Genomic DNA, 18,968 nt, shown 5'->3' with positions numbered 1-18,968 from the left:
TTGCATGTGGCTGGGGTGAGCTGTGTGTTGCTTGTTGCAATAAAGCTCTTGCCTCTGGCCTGGCTGCATGGGACAGTGGCCCAGCAAGCCATGGCCAGCAAAAGGAGAAAGGTGTGTGAAGTTTTGGTCCAGCCTCCAGATCCCTGCTTGGGAGCACGGCTGCACTGGGGGTGTGTGTGATGTGTACCTCCCCGCCCTCTGCACGGTTGGGGTGGGATGTTAACGTTCAGCCGGTTAACCGGGGAGCCTCGCCCTAAAAGGATGAGGCTTATTGGTTATGGTTGACCAGTCGGGGGTGGAGCAGCTCCCCTGCCCACTGCAGGCAAGGGGTTGCTCCAGCCCCTTGGGGCCACCATGGGCAGGGGAGCTCCACCCAGCAGCCCCTGAGGGAGGGCAGCTGGGAAGTGTGGAAGGAGAGGCTGCTCTGGCCAGGCTGTAGCGCCCCTGCCTCGTGGTGTGCCCAGCCTGGACCGTTGCAGACTGGGGCTGTTCAGTCTGTGCTGTGCCCTGCACCTGCAGCATGGCCATGGGCGGGAATGCTCCATCTGGCACAGAGCACCTGCAGTCCCAGGCTGGAGTGGCATCCCCAGCTCCCCCATTTATTCAGGTAACCAGTTAAACTAGTTAAATGGGATTTCACATCCCTCAAATGGGCACGTGGCTGAACCCACGAACTGATACCTCTCAGCTGAAGCCACTGCACCAAGCTAGTGTGGGGTGGGGAGAAGCTGGAGGGGGCAGTGGCTGCCACAGGGAGGGGGCACCATAGAAAGCCCGGGAGGGGCGTTTGTTCTGCACAGAGGGAGGGGTATTGATTCCACGTGATTTAGGACATGCAGCAAGTGGCTAGCGAGTCGCAGACTGATGCCAAGTTCTGCTTACGCCTCCGCTTTGTGCCCAGTCCCCGGAAAGATTCCCCCTTACAAACCTGCTGCCTTTGCATGTTGTTTGGACCAGCCCCACCCCGCTTATGTCTGCCTTCCTGTGGCACCACCCTAGGTAAATACATGTCCTTGCCTCACTCCATGCGTCTGCCTGCTGTCCAGAGACCCTCTTCTTCTGGGCCCGTTGCTCCCTACCTCCTCCTCCTCTCCCTGCCTTTCAGCTTCTGTGTCTGAGCGACACCCCCCCGCCCCCCAGAGACGTTCAGCTTGGGACTCCTGTGGTCACCCTTGGCCGTCCGTGCTCCTCTAATGGCTGCTCATCCAGCGCCAGCTGGGCAGCATTTGGTGCTCAGGCAGATGAGACTGCTCTGGGGGCAGGCGTAAGTGGAAGAGCTCTGCCAGTGCCCCTTGTCCTGGCCTAGCAGCTGCTGTTGCTTTTGAGATGTGGTCTCTGGTACAGGGCGGCTTTGGCTCAGTGACGTGGATGGCAGCTGGACCATTAACCTGGGAGGCAGCCTCCAGGCTGCGTGTTTTTGGGGAGTGGAGTAGAATAAGGATTCATCACCGCCAGGTGTCCAGGCAGCGCTGGGGCTGGGGAAATGTGCCTCTGCAAGCGGGGGGCCATAGAAGGGGAAACTTGAGTGAATTACACCCCCCCCCCCAGTATTGCCCCTCCATGCTGAGCTGTGTGGTTTCCCTGCAGGCGAGGCGGGGAACAAGGGGGCGCTTTCGTGGCACAGGGTCTTTCTGCCATCGGGGGAGCCTAAGGCAGAGGGAGACGGAGCAGCAGGCTGAGGGAGGCCATTAACGGTCAGCATTTGTATTAATTTGAAGACAGACAAGGCAGCTGGTGCCCAGCTCAGAGCAGCGCAGGTGTCTCAGAGCGAGGGCTCAGGTGTCTTCTCCTGGGGTCCGTATGTGGGCGCTGCGGGACGGGGTGAGCGTGTACGTGTGTGGGTACATGACACGTGCAAGGAGGGCTTTGTCGCCGTGTGCTCGTTCTCCATTTTCCCTGCTGACTGCTGTGACCTGTGCCAGGAGCTGGCTCTGTGGGGCAGGATGTGGGACTCCTCATCCCTGACTCCTGCTGGCTAAGGCGGGAGGGGAATGTTTCCCGGATCGCCAGGCTTGTGTGCCCAGCAGGATGCCCTGCAATGGCAGGAGAGAGAGAGAGGGGCTTGGCTGAGTGGTATGTTTCCAGCCTGGGAGCCAGGTGTTCCTCTTGGGTCTAAGACCAGCTCCAAAGCTGCCTTGGGCAGGTCATCTGCCCTCTCCCAGTGTTCTGAGCCTCGGGCACACCTGTGTCATGGGCTTGTGCTCAGGTTTGCTCAAGGTGCTGGGGGCATTAGAGAGGGGCTCAGTGGCAGAGTTAGGGTCAGTCTGGCTGCACGCCGAGGCTGTTTGAATCTGAGTTTTGTCTTGGGCCCTGATAAAGCTAGGGACAAACTTCCAAAACTCAAGTATCAGAGAGGTAGCCATGTTGGTTTGTATCTTTGAGAACAACAAGAAGTCCTGTGGCACCTTATAGACTAACAGATATTTTGGAGCATAAGCTTTCGTGGGCAAAGACCCGCTTCATCCGATTCATACATTTTTTGACTCATGCGTCGGATGAAGTGTCTCTTTGCCCACAAAAACTTATGCTCCAAAATATCTGTTAGTCTATAAGGTGCCACAGGGCTTCTTGTTCCAAAACTCAGAGCCCAGTCCTGGCCTCAATGAGGCTTCCTGGCACTGGGAGCATTTGAAAGTGGGGGTCCTGTCACAGCCACTTGCATTGCGTGCTAGGCCAGGTGCCCCCTGGCTGGTGTGTGCTTAGCGTATCTTCCCTCCACTGCACGGATTCCCCTTGTGAAGCCAGGAAGATGGGAGATGGTCGTACCTGGGATTTAATCGGGTTTGCTGACCTCCTTCCTGAGTGGCTCTCTCCTGGTTTGCCCATCACCTTCCTTGTTCAGGTCTGGTTTGAGGTGCTGGCCCTCTGGGTCCCCCCGGGCTCTTCCAGTTGTGTCCTAGGCTTATCCCCCTGGCCCAGAGCCCCTCAGGGGAGATTTTCCTACCACGTTCCAGAGCCTGGTGGTGCTTCCTGGGTGGAGAACACACGCAGGAGGCTGGTTTGTCAGCCACTCTGCCCCTCGCTTGGGTTACAGTGACAGCTGGTGTAAAACATCAGTAACACCTTCGCTCCCTGGGCGTGGGGAGTGACCATCCAAACCTCGAGTGCTTCCAGCAGCTGGCTGGGTGAAGCCACTGCACTGAGCTAGCACGGGGTGGGGAGAAGCTGGAAGGGGCAGTGGCTGCCACAGGGTGGGGGCACTATAGAAAGCCCAGGAGGGGGCAATTTTTCTGCGCAGAGGGAGGGGGTCATTGATTCCATGTGGTTTAGGACATTCAGCAAGTGGCTAGCGAGCCGCAGATGGATGCCAGGTTCTGCTTACGCCTCCTCTTTCAAACCGCTTTTGGCACCACAGCTGGAAGGGGGATGAAGCCTTCCCTGGGCCCCCACCCCTTTTCTGTTGTGCAGTTGGGATTGATGTGACCCCGGAGGGGGCAGGCTGGGGCTAATAAACTAGCCGTCTTCAACAACCAATGCAGAAGCCATCACCAGCCCTTGTTAGAACCAGGTTTTGATCACACCTGCTTACTTGGGCTTTGAAGTCAGTTTGTTCTGTCCTCTTCAGCTGCTAAATCATAGTCCTCTCAGAGTTGCAGTGAGAACTGTGTTGGACGCCCAGGGTCAGGTCGCTGGGTTCCATCCTGCCTTTTTTCCCCTAATTTCTTACCGTGGCTGACAGTTGGGGAAGTGCCAGTGAGGCCACCGCCGTGGACAGGCAACTAGAAAGCCCTGCATGAGTGGCGTTGCGTCAAGTGGGAAATCTTCAGGGAAGAAGCCTGGATAAGGCCCTTGTATAGCGACAGCTGTGGTCAGTGAGGAGAATGATACAGTGGGTCATATGGTGGTGCCCTGCATGTTCTGTGGCCTCTCAGAGCAGCTGCTACTTCAACACGTTCTTGGCACCAGAGGTGCATCTCCCCCAACATTATAGTCTGTGCCACGCCCCCACCCACGGTGGCCAGGTGGGGACAGTTAGGTCAGCCATGAAAGCTGAGAGCATCTCGCTTTGGAGAGCGTGCTTGGAGAATATTTGCTTTCTTGTGTTGCCAAGCTTCCCCTTGATTTGAAGTCTGAAAAAGGTCCACGTTCACGTGGCTGATTCTGCACCGTGTGCCAAACTCCCATGGACTTCAGTTAGTTTTTGCAAACAGCGGTGGTGGAATTGAAACTCTAGGTCATGAGGGAAATGGGTTTGAGTCTCCACCCTTTCCTGTAACTTTAGGACCTTCCACATGGGACACTTTCAGTCCCATCTAAGTTGGCTGTAATTTGTTCCTAGGGCTGGGTTGTTCCTGACTCCAGTGCCTGGCAAAACATTCTGGACTAAACCTCCAGGTTGCGCCAGGGCTCATGAGCTATACAGCTTTCTCCAGTCCGTGGAATAAAAAGGCATGTTTCACTGTCCACATGTAGTGGGAATGCTCCTGTGTGAACATTTTCATGGTTTGCAGAGGGCGTATGCGCAATGCTTTTATATAATTATATCTAGAACTGTGGCAAATCCATCTCACCTGGCATGTAGCAGTTGTCTCTTTGCTGTGCAACTCAGTCCCTTGGTTCCTCGCAGTGACAGCTGTGATAAAGCTCAGGTCATCCTGCTCTGAAAAAGAACTTGGGCCTAGAAATATATCCATGAGGAGTGAGCCATATAGAGCTTATAACCAGGGCTTGGGGTTTTGGACTTAACCCATAAATGCCAGTAAAACACCCCAGTACAAAATAAATGAAATTGCTCTTCATCCAACACACACCAGAGAAATACCTGACATGGTTACTCCATTTGTATTGACTTCACCCTTTTCCAGTTTCCCTTTGTTTACACAGGTGATGTTGCTGATCCCAAGCTTGTTCCTAAGGGCGTGTTTACGCTGAGCAGTAACGTGGATTGTGGGGATGGGATTTAAGCACAGTGAGGTGTTTGTTATTCATTATTCTGGGTAGACCCTGCAGCTCTGCACTCAGGTGGCTCTAGGGTGCTTTCATGCACTGCCTCTTGAAACAGCTCTGTGTGTGCTGACCAAGAGGGAGCTAATACTTGACATCTCTACGAAAAAAAAACTCCAACGTTGCTAAAAGAAAAAAACCCAAAAACGGAAGTAAGAAACCCCGAAGAACAAAAGCAGTGAGGAATCCTGCGTGTGGCACCTTAAAGACAAACAGATTTATTGGGACACAAACTTTTATGCAATTGGCAAAGTGGTTTTTACCCACCTGAGTAAATCTGTTCGTCTTTAAGGTGCCACATGGCTCCTCATTGAGTCCCGCAGCTACAGACTACCCAGAGGGAAAGTGAGTGGGAGTACCCCAGTGCACAGCTCCGGCAAGAGCTGGCAGGAGCCCAGGTTGAACCAGAACAGGGCCTGTAAGAAATTTTAAGTTACTTTCACCCTGGGACTAACAGCTGCACTGCTGAGACTTGAAAACCAGCAAACAAGTGAGGCAGTTCTGAGTCCATCCAGTGGGTGGCAGTGGTGCACAGAGCCTCTTCCTCCGTGTGCGGTATGTGAGTGTGTGCATCTGAAAAGATCACCAGCTGCATCTAAATCGTTGGAAATACGAAGGGCGTCGTCCCACTGCTGCTCTGAGCACACGCTGCAGCTATTGTCTGTCTCCAGTCAGGTGCTGGCTGTTTAAATCAGTGGAGTCTCTCCCTATTATTGCTGCCACAACACTGGTGCTGGTGGGATTACTGATGCGGGATTTAGTTGCAGAGCTGATGTGGTGATGGCTGCAAGTAGCTGCCTGTGGGTGGACTGGGGCTGTGCTGCTATCACGGGGTGGGGGTGGCGGCTGCACAGCTGGTTCAGGAATGCCACGAGACCAGCAGCGGCTGAAACACCCTGCGTCCAGGGGGAGTGTCGGCAGCAGGCAGTGCCCTCTGGGGAGCGGCTCTCCACGGTGCTCCAGAGTATGAGTGACTCTGGCATGACGCAATGGGTTGTTGGAGCAAGGCTGCGCGGAGTCTAGCAGCCGCCTCTTCTGGTGCGAGGGGCTGCCAGCCATAACAGTCTGCAGCTCGGCGGGTTTTGTTCCAACACGGGGAGCCGGCTGTTCTGAAACATGTCTCCTCTTCTGTTTTCCAGGCTTCTCCCATCTGCCCAATGGGCTGTACCCGTCGTACATTCCCCTGAGCCACCTTGAGCCCGCCCGCAGCGGTAGCCCCCTCCTGGCCCAGCTGGGTCAGCATAGCCTCTTTGAGGCGCAGAAAGGTCAGTCTGCTTGCATGGCGGGGTTTTGAACCGGGGTGGTTGTTCCCCTCTGTAGGAATGGCCGAGGCTCTTCCGTTCCGACCTTGCCTCTGCTTCTCCATCTGGCTTCCCCATGCGCTGAGAGATCTCTCCGTCTGCTCCCTGCATGGAGGCCTGAACCTGGCAGCTGTGCACAGCTCCTGTGGGCAGGGGTGGGTTTATTAACATCAGCTCCGGGCAGCAGTGGAACAGCCCCTGCTAGAACTGGGGCTGAGCTGGAGAAATGCACATCACAGCTTATGGGGGGCTTTCCCTGTTTGCAGGGGTGACCTGTGGTGGTTGTTGGCTCTCGTTAGGGAGGGTCGCCCCTTGGTGTTCAGATTTCGCCAGCTCGTTCTTCAGTGTCCCCAGTTTTTTTTTCCAGCCCAGGGTGGAATAAATTTGGTTATGTGCACCGGGGGATGTGCACTACCAGTAGAGACACCTGCTGCTGGCTCTGAGCGCTCTGCTGTTTGGCTGGGCGTCACCTGAATCTCCTGGGTGGCTGCCCAAGCACTCAGTGTACGGGGAACATTGGTGCTCTTGTCCAGAGATCCTCTGCCCAGGAGCCACACTGGTCCCTTCCTTTCCCCTGCTGCCTAGAAGGGAGAGGCCTGGGCAGGACAGTCCTTTTGAAAAGGAACTTGAATACCAAGTGCCGATGCCTTTAGGGACAAGTGTTTCAGCCAAGCCTCATGAATTAACTCGTTGGTGCTTGGAGCTGGCCCGTCCCAATGACCAAAGGACAAGCTCTGTCTGGTGACCTATCAATAGCGCACAGTGCCGCTGATTTGAAGGGGTGTCCAGCCAGGATGAGAGTAGTGGGAGAGGAGGGACAGGAGAGCAGAATGTGGGGGGAGTTCTTCAGTTTGCAGCTGGTCTGATGGGGCCTGGACCTCGGCCCTGCCAGCTGTCGCCCTGGCGTGTCCCTTTGTGACCCCTTACCAGGCTACTGGCCAGCCGCCAACCCATTGGCACTTGGTCCCAGCCCCCAAAGGTTAAGGGGGCTGGGCTGTTTAATGGTTACACTTCAGCGCCCGGAAGCAGGAGGGGGCCCAGCTGAGCTCAGTCTGGAGTTAAAAGACAGAACAACAGGTGCCAGCTGGGTGATGCTCCAGGAGCTGTGCCTGGGAGCAGGTTGGAAATGGCCCTTGGGACCTCAGAAGATTCTTGACCGGGGGTCTGAAGCTCATTGTCCAAGGGCTGTTTCCTGGCACAAGTCCCTGCGGCCCTGAGGGGGAGTGGTGTCCATTCCTCTCCCCCAGGTCTAGCTCCTGCTCTGCCCCCATTGCCCCCCTTTCCTCAGGCCCTGTCTCCCGAGGGATGTGCTGCCAGGGATTGCTGAGACCTGGTGCCACAGCCAGAGCACGAGGAGCAGCGCAGCAAACTCTGCTGTGCTCCACTGCCATCTCCCAGGCCAGCCGGTGCGAAGCAGGGTCCCCAGCCCCTCTGCAGCCTGGCTTGGGAGAGAGCGGTGGGGCGGAGCAGGCTGCTGTCCAGCTTCGCTTCCCCACAGCTCCCACTGCCTGGGGGGCAGGAAGACGGATCCCTGCTGCCTGCTCAGGGCCCCACAGACTAACCTGAGTGTAGGGGACTATCTTCTCCACAAGACGGTTGGGGCGGCCACTGAAGGGACCCCCAGAGCGCGGGGCTGAACTAGCCTTTGGACAGGGTGGCTCTGCCACCCTTCCCCTGCCCCAGGCCACAGGGAGGGGCCAGCCGTGCCGCGGAGGTCGCAGCCGGAACAGCTCTAGTCCTGCTGCGCTCCCGGTGGTGGTGCTGGGAGGGTTTTAAATCCCCTCAGGGGGCAGGTGAGGCCGGGAGATGCCCGTCCCCGGAGCCCTGCCAAAGAGGCGGATTTGAGGACTAGCAAATAGAGGCACATTGAGTGAGAGCCCCCGATCTTGGCCGATCAGTTGACCAGTGTCAACCCGTCACGAGTGTCGTTAACCCGTCTCAGCCCCGGCGGCATGTTCCCTTCAGAACGAGAGAGGCTGGTGCTGTGTACCCCCTGAAAAGGCACAGGCGGCTTTTCTGAGGCATCCCTGGTGTTTGGAAACCCTTTGGACCTGCCTTTGACAGAGATGCTGTGGGCTACAGGGGATCCTTAGCAAGACCCCTGCCCTCCAGTCTGACATTGGGGTTGGTGAGGCGTGGATGTGTTCTGGGAACACCCCTCCAAATCCTGACTCTCTGCTAATGCTCGGGACTAAAAGTCTGTGATCTGTCCTGTCCCTTTGCTAAGATCCCCTAAGTGCTTGTCCCATCGTGGCTTAGCCCCGTTTTTTCAGGTTTGTGGGTCACAGCCTAGTGTTTTGGGGCTCTTGAAGGGAGCAGTCATGGTGAGGAATCTATATGGGGAAGAAACCAAAGTAATCCTGTTCCATTGAATTTTGCAGATGGGTTTTACTTCTCCGGCCATGCGGGACAGTCTGCTCTGCACCCCCAAGGCCCCGTCTCAAGGACAGCAGCCAGCCACACGCCCAGCACCCTGCTCCGGGAGAAGGACCTTGTGCACCTGCACAAGAGCACCAAGGAGGGGCTGAAAGACCCACCCAGCAAGGAGCGGGCCTGTCGCAGTGACCTCGCCCTCCCCTTCCCCAAGAAGGACGGCAAGGGAAAAGAGGAGGCTCGGCCTCGCAGCGTGGTGGATCTCACGCAGGAAGCCAAATCCGACAGCGACCGGAAAGGGACCGTCTTGGAGAAGCCGGGGAAGACCGGGGAGCGTTTGTCCCCCTTTCTCGCTGAGCATGTGCCAAACCGGGGGGCCAGCGGCGGAGAACCAAAGTCCAAGAATCCGCTGCAGACCTCTTCCCTCAGCAACTGCAACGGGGGTGGGGACCCCCTGCTGAAAGCTCTGGGGAGCGAGCAGGACCGCTGTGCCAAGGACCCCAACCGCCATGACGAGAACATGAGGCCTTCTGCTCACGCCCACGTGGACCGGTTGAGGAGGGGCGACTCTGCCATGACGCTGGGCAGCACATTACACGTCTCCTGCATCTGCCCCTCCCCACACCCGGCCCAGCCAGGGAAAATGGCGCCTGCCTCTGCCTTCCCGCCCCAGTCTGTCCATTCCAGCCTGTACACTATCTTCCCGCCGGCCAAGGAGCCCGGGAGGGAGCACAAAGTCGTCGCCCCCACCTTCGTGCCTTCGGTCGAGGCCTACGATGAGAGGACCGGGCCCATCCAGATCGCCTCCCAGGCCCGGGACAACAAAGCCAAGGACAGGGACATGGGCAAAGTCAGTGTTTTGCAGTCGCCCCCAGAGCGCGGTCACACCGATGCCTCCCGCATGCTCTCGTCCCAGGACTTCTCTTGCCACAGCGATGCCAAAAGGATGGAGGCCGTGAGGGAGAAGGGGTCCGTGATCAGGGCCAACTCCATGGCGCTGAAGAGGCAAGTGGCTTCGGAGCCCTTTCTGAACCGGCCTGGGCTGGGCTCTCCAGAAAGCAGGGACTTCCTGGCCGCCAAGGACTTGCTGAAGCCTTGTCCTGAGCCGGAGCACCGAGCCTGCGACCGAGACCGCTTCCCAAGGGCTGGCTCCAAAGAAGCCGCCAAGGTATATGGCACTTTGGACTCTTCCAGGCAACACCTGGATCACCGGCAGCTGAAGCCGCCTGAGCACAAGTGGAAGCCCTTTGAAATGGGCAACTTTGCCACCACCCAGATGGCTGTGCTGGCCGCCCAGCACCACCACGTCAGCCAGGTGGAGGAGGAAGTCAAGAAAGCTTACCTCGACCCCAGCGGCCTGCAGAGGTCTGCAGCGGTAGGCTCCCGGGGGACGGCTGATGCTCTGCACCCCACCTCCCACAGCGAAGGGTCTGCCATGCAGAGCCTCATCAAGTACAGCGGCAGCTTTGTCAAGGAGACGACCACTCGGCAAAGTAACGGCAAGAAGAGCCCCTTCGGCGGGCTTGGCAACATGAAGCTGGACTCCGCCCAGCTGGGCACCTCCAAGATCCAGCAGCTGCTGTCCCAGCAAGCTGGGAAGCAGCTGAAGAGAGACCTGGAGAGACCGGAAAGTGCCAAGTCCTTTGGCCGCGAGAGCATCGGCTCACAGGGCGAGGTGGAGGTCAGGCACCTGCCCGTGGGCATTGCCGTGGCAGTTGCTCGGCAAAAGGACAACAGCAGCAGCAAAGTGGGGCCCAGCCTGGCCGACCGGGATCGCACCCTCTCCCTGAGCAGCATAAAAGGTAAGACTGTGCTCTCTCCTGCGAGACTGAATGCTGCCGTGCGAGAGTGTGCTCTGAGGATGTATAGAGAAGCCGAGGGTGATCTGGGCTCCCCTCTCTAGGCTGCCTTTGTGGATCGGGGATGGAGAACAGGATGGGTTAGAAGACGCTACTTCCTGCTTGATGGGGGAGGCGGGGGGATTTGGCCGGCTCGGGGGCTTGGATCCCAGGGAGCCTTTCCTCTTCAGGTGAGTCCAGCCAGCCTGGCAGTGAGAGCTGCTGGCTGTACTGCAGGAACAGGTGGTTGATAGCCTGTCTGCTTCCCTGTTCACCACAAGCCAAAAGCTACCAGAGAGCCTCCTCAACTTCCCCTTGCCAGCAGCCTCTGCGGGAGGCCAGGGGATTGAAGCGGCATTGGGCGAGGAGCGGGGGTAGCTCGTTCTGTAGCTGCCTGAGCTGTTCCCATTTTTGGGATCCCACCTCTCCGTCCTCTGCCAGCAGGCGGCTGCACCTGATTCCAGTGAGCCTTACGGGGCAGCGACTTGCCGCTCCCCAGTAATAACTGGTGCATCTCATACCCAGTACTTCATCTAGGACCTGCAATGGATTTGAAACAAGAAGGGACAAGTTCAGGGAAGAGACTACAGTGAATGCAGCTATCTCCTGCCAAGACCAAATCACTGCATGGCATTAGCCAAGCCAGATGGGACTGAATTCAAATAACTGTCCAGTGAGGCTAAGTGTGCTCAGGGAGGGCTTGTGTGTGTAACTTCCCCCACGCATCAGTTCGATAATGGGTTCTCCCCGGACCACGTGCAGTCACCTGCTGGCTATGGGTTGTTAGTCCAAAGCTGTGACAGACGGACATGGAGCTGCACAGCTATAAAGCCAGATGGTTGCAGACCTGCTTTTTGCTTCTTCTTTTAACTCATAGTTTCTTTATATACCAGGCTTCTTAGGTGCATTCTGGTCTGCATCCTGCTTGGGGTGTGCTGCTCCCCTCCTCCCAACCCAGAAACGCACATGCCTGCTCGGAGAGTTTTTAATGGGTTTCCTTTCCAATCTAGCACCTGCCTGTTGGACTCCCGTTGCCTTTCACCTTTTCTGCCAGGCAGCAATCCACAGGGCAGGCTGCAGCCTGGCTGAGTTAGCACCTCAGGCCTCCTTTTAAACAGGAGCTGGGTGTTTAAGAGAGAACCTCCACAAACACATGCTTGCAATGGGGAGGGATAGCTCAGTGGTTTGCATGTTGGCCTGTTAAACCCGGGGTTGTGAGCTCAGTCCTTGTGGGGGCCATTTGGGGCAAATAGATTTTAAAGATGAAGGGAGGAATAGCTCAGTGTTTTGCACATTGGCCTGCTCAACCCGGGCTTGTGAACTCAATCCTTGAGGGGGCGATTTGGGGCAAATGGGGGGGGGGGGGAAAAAAAGGGATGGTGCTTGGTCCTGCCAAGAGGGCAGGGGGCTGGACTTGATGACCTCCCAAGGTCCCTTCCAGTTCTATGGGATGTGAGCTTTCTGCTAAAAAATTGGTCCCACTGGATGCTGCTGTTATGCAGCACAGATCTGGCTGGGAAACTCTCCTGTTGTCATAATAAACGACAATTGGAGGGGTAGTGGGAAGGGTGCTGGTTAACCTTTGGGTTCAGCCTGAGTGCCCGTGAAAACAAGCTGGTTGCTGGGATTGGTTGAGCCAGAACTGGTGTCCCAGCTGCCACCTGCTCCCCAGCACGCCCCACTCTCTCCACGGAAAACCCCAATGAGCTGTTGACCCTGGTGCCTTGGCTGATCTGAGCTCCTGCAGTATCGCACTGGGAGAGAGGTCTTCTCTGCAGCCAGGGCCCAGCCTCTGAGTGCCCTCGACTGTTGTAGCAATCCAGTCTGCATGGCAAAGGCTCTGGTGACTATCATGGGACTTCCCATAACACCCAGCATGAAAGGCTACAGCCCTTGGTGCGCTCCCACCCACGGCCACTGCGTGGACATCCAGAAATAGCTGGCTCCCTGGTCCGAAAATTGTAGTGACATCAGCTTTAGGGCAGGGGCTGAGATTCTTTCTGCTGCTTTGGCCCCTGCTTCCCTACCTACCAGCAGTACCCCAAACCTTTCCCCAGAACAGACAAAACAACAAGAGCGTTGGGGTGCCAGGTACCCCGTGTGTTCACTGTCATGGCTAAGCTAACAGACTCACATGTTTGTCAAACAGGAAGAATAATGAGACAGAGTCCAGAGAGCAAATGAACCATTGCTACCTCCAAATGCCCATCAGTAAGCAAAGAGCAACTCAGGTTGGATTCTGGCCTGGGCAAGCAGGAACGTTTAGTCTGCTCACGTCAAAACCAGCCTTCCTGTTGGGTTTTAGGGCAGGCGTATACCCATCATGGTCTGCTGTGGTTAGAGCTGGTCTAGAGTTTTCGTTCGAAATATTTTTTTGACACAATAACAGAGAGGGAGCCATGCTAGTCTATAGTCTGTCAAAACAAAAAAGCAGTCCAGTAGCACTTCAAAGACTAACAGAATAATTTATTAGGCGATGAGCTTTCATGGGACAGACCCACTTCTCCAGATCATAGCCATACCCACAAAAGCTCATCGCCTAATAAATTATTCTGTTAGTCTTTAATGTGCTACTAGACTGCGCTTTTTTTTTTTTTTTTTGACACAAACAGCTTTTTCCTCAGAACAGAAATTTCTCTGGGGTATGTATGTTTTTGACAAAAAAAGTTCAGGTTTTTCATCCCCAGACTGTTTGAGTGCTCAGTCATTGAAAACAGAGTAATTTCAGCTGTTTGGGAGGGAATTTTCAGTACAACCAAATAACGGCGTGCGCCAAATGTATGTTTGGTTCTCAGCTGCTGAAGACGAAAATGCCAAGTGTTCCTGTATTTTTTTTTTTAAAGGAACGCTTGAAAAATTCTCTGGAAAACTTTTACAAAAAAAGTGGGGTCTCTTTTTCGAAATCTTTGGCAGGGAAAAATAAACCCTTTTAGTCACTCTAATAATGGCATTTGCTTGTGTTTGCAAAGTCGGGTGACCAAATCCAGGTCAGAGGACGCACCCTTGACGTTCCCTTCCTACCACCTAAACTTGAAGTGATTTAAATGAATGTGTGAGGGTTTTTTCTTTTCCTTTTCAAACCACTTTAGTTAAGCTACTACAGGTCCCTCAGTAGATTCTTTTTTTTCCGGTTTAGTTTGATTTTAGTTGTATCTGGTTTCAGAATAAGCAGATTAAGATGAACCTTCACTACTCAAAATCAGTGTGGCTGCTGAGGTGAAGAGCTGGCCTGCACCAGTCTAACTCAGTCAGTAAAGGTTGAACCTCTCTCATCCAGCGTCCTTGGGTTCTCACCAGTGCCAGGTGAGAGAACTTCCCGCATCACCGGAGGTCAATATTGTTTAGCACATGACCAACACTTCCACTGCTTACTGGGCTCTGAGAGGACGTTGGGGGGTAAATTGCAGCCAAATAACAGCACAGAACCCTGAGAGCCAGGACTGGTGGCTGGAAACAAACTTTATTTGACCACGGGAAACTTGGCTGCACCCATGATATGTGGTCATCAGGCTAACTAAAATCATGCCGGATTATGAATGTTGCTGGATGAGAGGGTTCTGGGTTAGAGAGGTTCAGCCTGTTTAAAAAAACAATGTAAGTTAAGCCATTGCACTGTCTTGTAGAGCAGCCATGACTGCCCTTACCTGGCCTCTTTAAGTATGTTGTTGAATTAGGAATCTTCTTTTCCATAATGAATCTCTTTTTCCTGCATTTCCCCAAAGTGTGTGGATGCCTTTGCTTGTACCATCCTGCTCAAAGCCACCGCAAGGGGGGTGCATTTTAGAGCAGTGTTTATGCTTCTTTGAAACCCAGGACCCCAATAAGTGTGAACGTACACTCAGTCCATGGGAGCAGCATAGAAGCCAGTTCTCCTGCAACTGAATAGAAGGGCCAAGGAGATAAGCACATTGTGTTTCCAGGGTTACACTAAAACCCACTTGTACACGGATGCTCCATCCATTGTAATACCCCTCTTTCACCTTCATTGCAACAAAAACAGGTCTGAGGGAACGCAGACAGCAAGGGTTAACAAGCCCAGGGCTGGGAATGGGACCGGGCGCATAGCAGGGCAAATTGGGACTCGCTGGGCTGAGGAGGAAGGCAGTGCCTCTTCCAGCCCACTCCTGCTTTGAAAGGCTGAAGTGTCTGGTTTGTAACGCCAAAATACCCCTCTGCCAACTGAAGGACCCTGTTCTGAGCTTAGTGTCAGGCCTGTTAACACAGCCAAGGCCAGCCTGCAACAGGGGTGCTAGCTATAGAGCTAAAATCATTGGTGCTCTGGAGCAGAGGGAGGAAAGCAACAGAACTATGGGATTTGCAGTTCGGATCTAGGAATTTATGGCAGAGATGCAGAAATTCAACCCTTGAGGGCAGCGTTCTCTGTAAGCTGAGCGCTTGGGCAGCTGCACAGGAGTGATTCAGACGCTGCCCAGCAGCTTAGCAGAGCACCCACAGCTAGGTTCTGTTTCTGCGGGTGGTGCACGTTCGCACATGACTCAGTGCACATAAAAATTATTGCACTCAAGGATGGAAAAAGTCCGCACAGGGATAGAAAAGATCAGTGGGAATGTTGCTTGAAGGAGTAAAGTCCTGGCAGTTCCCAGCCATGAGCACTTCTGAACCTACCTGTCAGACTTGGGCATCCCGTTGTCCTGAAACACCAGCTCCCCAAACCCTGCCACCGCTCACCCTCCACCTGTTGGCACCTCTTCTCTCTCAGCCTTCTGCCATGCCTGTTGCTCTCCGCCCCTGTCCAAGCCAGCACTGATTGATTCATTTGGCAGCAACGAGCAAGCCCGAGGGAGACAAACACATTCAGTCAGATTCACTTTTTAATTCTCCCGGGGGGCAGAGATTCATCACCCTGGCCATCACACCCCTAGCCTAAACCTTTGTCTGGAGGCTCATTTTTCTCTCGGCTAGCAGCCACCACGCCTGGACCCCTTCCGCCTCATTCCCACAGCCCCCTTTGGTCTTTCCACACTCCCCTCAGCTGTGGCGTGAGCCCTCAGAAGGCCTCCTAGCCATCACAGGGGGCTGTTTGTTAAGCCATTCAGGTACCCAGACCCTGTCCGCCTGCGGTAAATGTAATTTACGGAGCCAAACAAAAAGGCAGCAAACAAAGGTTGAATTCTAACAAGCCTCCGGGTCTGTTGCTAAGTGATGGAATTGGCTTTCATACAGAAAACAAGGCCGTCCTTTTTTACCTCTTCTCCCTCCCTTTCCCTTGTGCACCCAGAGAGATTCTACTAATAACATCAGCTTGCTTGTGCTGAGTGGCCGGTGCCTGAATGGTTAGACCTTTTAAGAAAGAGAGAGGCGGCGGTAGTTTGCTAATCTGTAGTATTTGGCAAATAAAATGCAGGTATTTAGTACTGGGCATTAGTTGCCAAGGAAACAGGCCTGAGCTTTTTTCCTCTGCGCCTAAGTGATTGAATTTTGTATGCGGTCCATGCGTCATGTTCATACAGATGGACAAAATGGGCATTCACAGGCAGGGACAAGCACTGGTTTGTACAGAAAAGGGACTGTCCCCCAATGGAAAGGGGAAGAGTGTAAGCAAAAATGAGGTGCGTGGGGTTGGGGGGCAGTCAGTTAAAAAAGCCCATCTGTAAATAGTGGATCTGAAATAACATTGGGGGCAAAAATAAACCAATAAAATGGCTAGTGGAGGGAAAACAGCCTGAGAGGCCATTAGCCAAAGTTCTGTTGCAAGCTTGGCTGCCAGAGAGACCGCCAGGCCTTGATTAAAACTCAGTCAGTCAAAAGGGCTGCAAATGGAAAAACGTGGGGGAGTGGGCTGTGGGCCTGTGCACGTTGGCCCTGTTAACAAGCTCTTAAAATAATCCCAACCCCCAGCTCAACTGGCGTCGGATCACAGCACGGTGTTTAGTTGTACATAGGCAGCAGCCACGCTACAAGTGGTTTTGCTGTATGACACCCCCACCGCCAACCCCCTGGCCCGGTGCTACCAGCAAACTTGCTGGAAAAATACATCTCCCTTCCTCTCGTTTCCAGTGCTCTGCAGTCAAAGACCATCACTCAGTCCCTTTGGTGCTGCCTGTTTGAATGTGGGGGGGAGTGATGGATCTCCCAGCTTAGCAGGGGGAAGTGTGACAGCATGAAGCAGCTCAGTACACAATACCACTGGAGCATAACTTTTCACAGCTCAGAGAGAGGATCCAGATGCCCTGTCTGTCAGCCACATCCCAAAAGGGCCCACGCTCCACGGCCGTGCCCCTGAGGGATATGACATGGGTGAGAGCCTCTATCTGTCCTCTGGGTCAGCAGAGAGGCTGCGTCCCTCTGCCCCAGGACATGAGGTGACTGCATTAGCCTCTGTTCCAGGCCAACCTTGCCCCCCTCCTGGCAGGTCTCCGAGAAGTATATGGGAGCCATTAAAACCAGGGAAGGATGAGCTATTGGCTGCCAGAAACTGGTATCCAGCGTGAGCTGCTGGCTTAACGAAGCAGCAGGCTGTGGAAGCTATTGTCCATAAAGTGCCATGCCCATCCAGGCTTTGTTTGAGCTGTGTGTTTGAGTGTTCCAGCAAACCGTTTCCATCCATGTGTGGAATAAATTTTGTTATGTGCAACAAGACAAGTACAGGTGTGAACCAGCAATAGAAACACACACACTGCCGGCTGTGGGCTCTCTGCTCATCAGCTAGGCAGCACCTGAATCTCTTCCTGGACGGCCACCCCATGTGCTCAGCTTACAGGGAACGCTGGCTGGCTCCAGGTTAGAGCCCCTTGGTTGAGGTGCTCATTGCCCTGGTGCACCCATCTCCACCTGATACCTGCCGGAAACCAGAGGGGGAGAAGATAGGGGAGATTGCCCTGTTGCTCTGCAATATTCTTCCTGACAGTACAAATGGAGGGAACTGGGAGTTTTGACAGCTCAGCAGCGCAGACTGTCCAGGTCTGCCGAAATATGCAGGGGAGCCATCCCTTGAAAGGACCCCCATCGGCAGAATAGACTTGACGTGAAGAGATGTTTTCCCTGTGCACCCGTATCAGCCAGAAGGGAGAACGTGGGCCTTGGGACAGTGGTGCAAATGGACAAAGGGGCAGCTCCGTGAGGCGGTGCAGCTTAGCTGTTCCAAGGGGGAGGCAGCTTGGAGGAGTGCGGAGTGGGGCCTCGCCAAGGCTGGGCCTAGCGAAGGGGAGACCAACCTGTGTCAGGTCAGGGGACTCAGGAGGCTTCCTGCTGGTGCTGTTGATTTACCAGGAACAAAGCTGGGCTTTGGTTGCCACTCCCAGGAGAGTACCCGGCAAGGGCTGTGAGGAAGTTTGTGTTTGTGAGAGCGCAAAGTGGGGGGGAGGGGTGAGGCAAAGGCTTCAGAAAAAAGTGAGGAAGATACAAGACACCCTGAGCTAAAAATTACCCTTGGGACACAGGCACTGCCAGACCGGCTCAGCCCCGAGGCGCGTCGAGGTTCCTGTCACTGACAGAGGCCAGCGTCACATGTCTGCGAGAAACAGGTGCCAATTCTCCTAGGGCTTGTCTACACCAGCCCTCAAGGAGCCCGGTCGGAGAACGGCGGCGAGATGCTGCGCTGCCTCCGCAGCACCTCACCAGCTCAGCTCTCGCCGCAGGAACTTCAAAGCTGCGACCTTCTAAGCGGTGGCGAGCAGCGTAGCCACAGGCACTTTGCAGGACCCGCGCAACGGCGAAGTTCCCTTACGCCCAAAGTGCTTCGGAAGTAAGGAAAGCTCGAAGTCGCGCGGGTTGCTCGCAGCGCCCACGGCGAGACTGCCTGCCCCCGCGTCGGAGTTAGCCGCTTCGAAGTTCATGTGCTGGGTGTTACGCTAATGAGGCGCTGCAGACGCAGTGCACCACTTCGTTGCTATTCTCCAACCAGGCTTGTTTACATGCCCCCTTCAAAGGAGGGGGCCCGTGTAGACAAGCCCATAGTGGAGCTGGATAGTCTGGTCCCCAAAGAAGGCCTCATCCTAATCCCCAACAGAAATCCTCTTAACACCCTGCAGCAGGAGGTCATTACCCCTTCTCCAACCCTGTTTGCATTAGCTTTGAGCACTAGGGGCCAGGGGTAGTTTTGTGGTTTGAACATGGGTCTATTAAACCCAGGGTTGTGAGTTCAATTCTTCAGGGGACCATTTTGGGCAAATAGAGTTTTTAGGGGAAAAAAAAAAACCCTGCTAGGGAGGGTGATAGGCCCTGCTGTGAGCATAGGCAACTGGATTCAGTGACCTCTGAAGGTCCCTTCCAGTTCTATAAGTATATCCCCATATGCTGCTATTGTTTTGTTTACTCTGGGTCCTCCTGGTATTTTGGTAAGTGTCCAGTATCTTGCTCTCTTACCCTGGGCCCTAAGATGGCAACACCTACCCGTGTCTGGGCAGATTTCCTTTGTTGTCCCGAGTAAGGTTCTTTTGCACCGCTGGGTCGATGCTGTTGCTTCTCTGATGGCTATTGCTTTGCTGGAATATCTGTGCCCTAAGCTCTGTCCCAGCAGGTGTAGTTGGTCAGCATGTGCTTTTATCAGTGG

The 18,968-nt window shown here is 54.7% G+C and overlaps 1 protein-coding gene across 2 annotated transcripts in view; it reads left to right on the top strand.

Moving 5' to 3' along the window:
- Window positions 1-18,968, top strand: part of TNRC18 (trinucleotide repeat containing 18) — a 92,164-nt gene that overhangs the window by 24,080 nt on the left and 49,116 nt on the right. For both annotated transcript variants that reach the window (XM_075010896.1, XM_075010895.1), the window contains 2 exons: window positions 6,084-6,209; window positions 8,627-10,420. In XM_075010896.1, the coding sequence (XP_074866997.1) occupies window positions 6,084-6,209; window positions 8,627-10,420 (1,920 nt within the window). The remainder of the gene's footprint in view (window positions 1-6,083; window positions 6,210-8,626; window positions 10,421-18,968) is intronic.

This window comes from Carettochelys insculpta, chromosome 16 (assembly GCF_033958435.1).
Source record: "Carettochelys insculpta isolate YL-2023 chromosome 16, ASM3395843v1, whole genome shotgun sequence".
In the NCBI taxonomy this organism is placed as follows: Eukaryota; Metazoa; Chordata; order Testudines; family Carettochelyidae; genus Carettochelys; species Carettochelys insculpta.
This window is presented reverse-complemented; position numbering and strand designations above follow the sequence as displayed.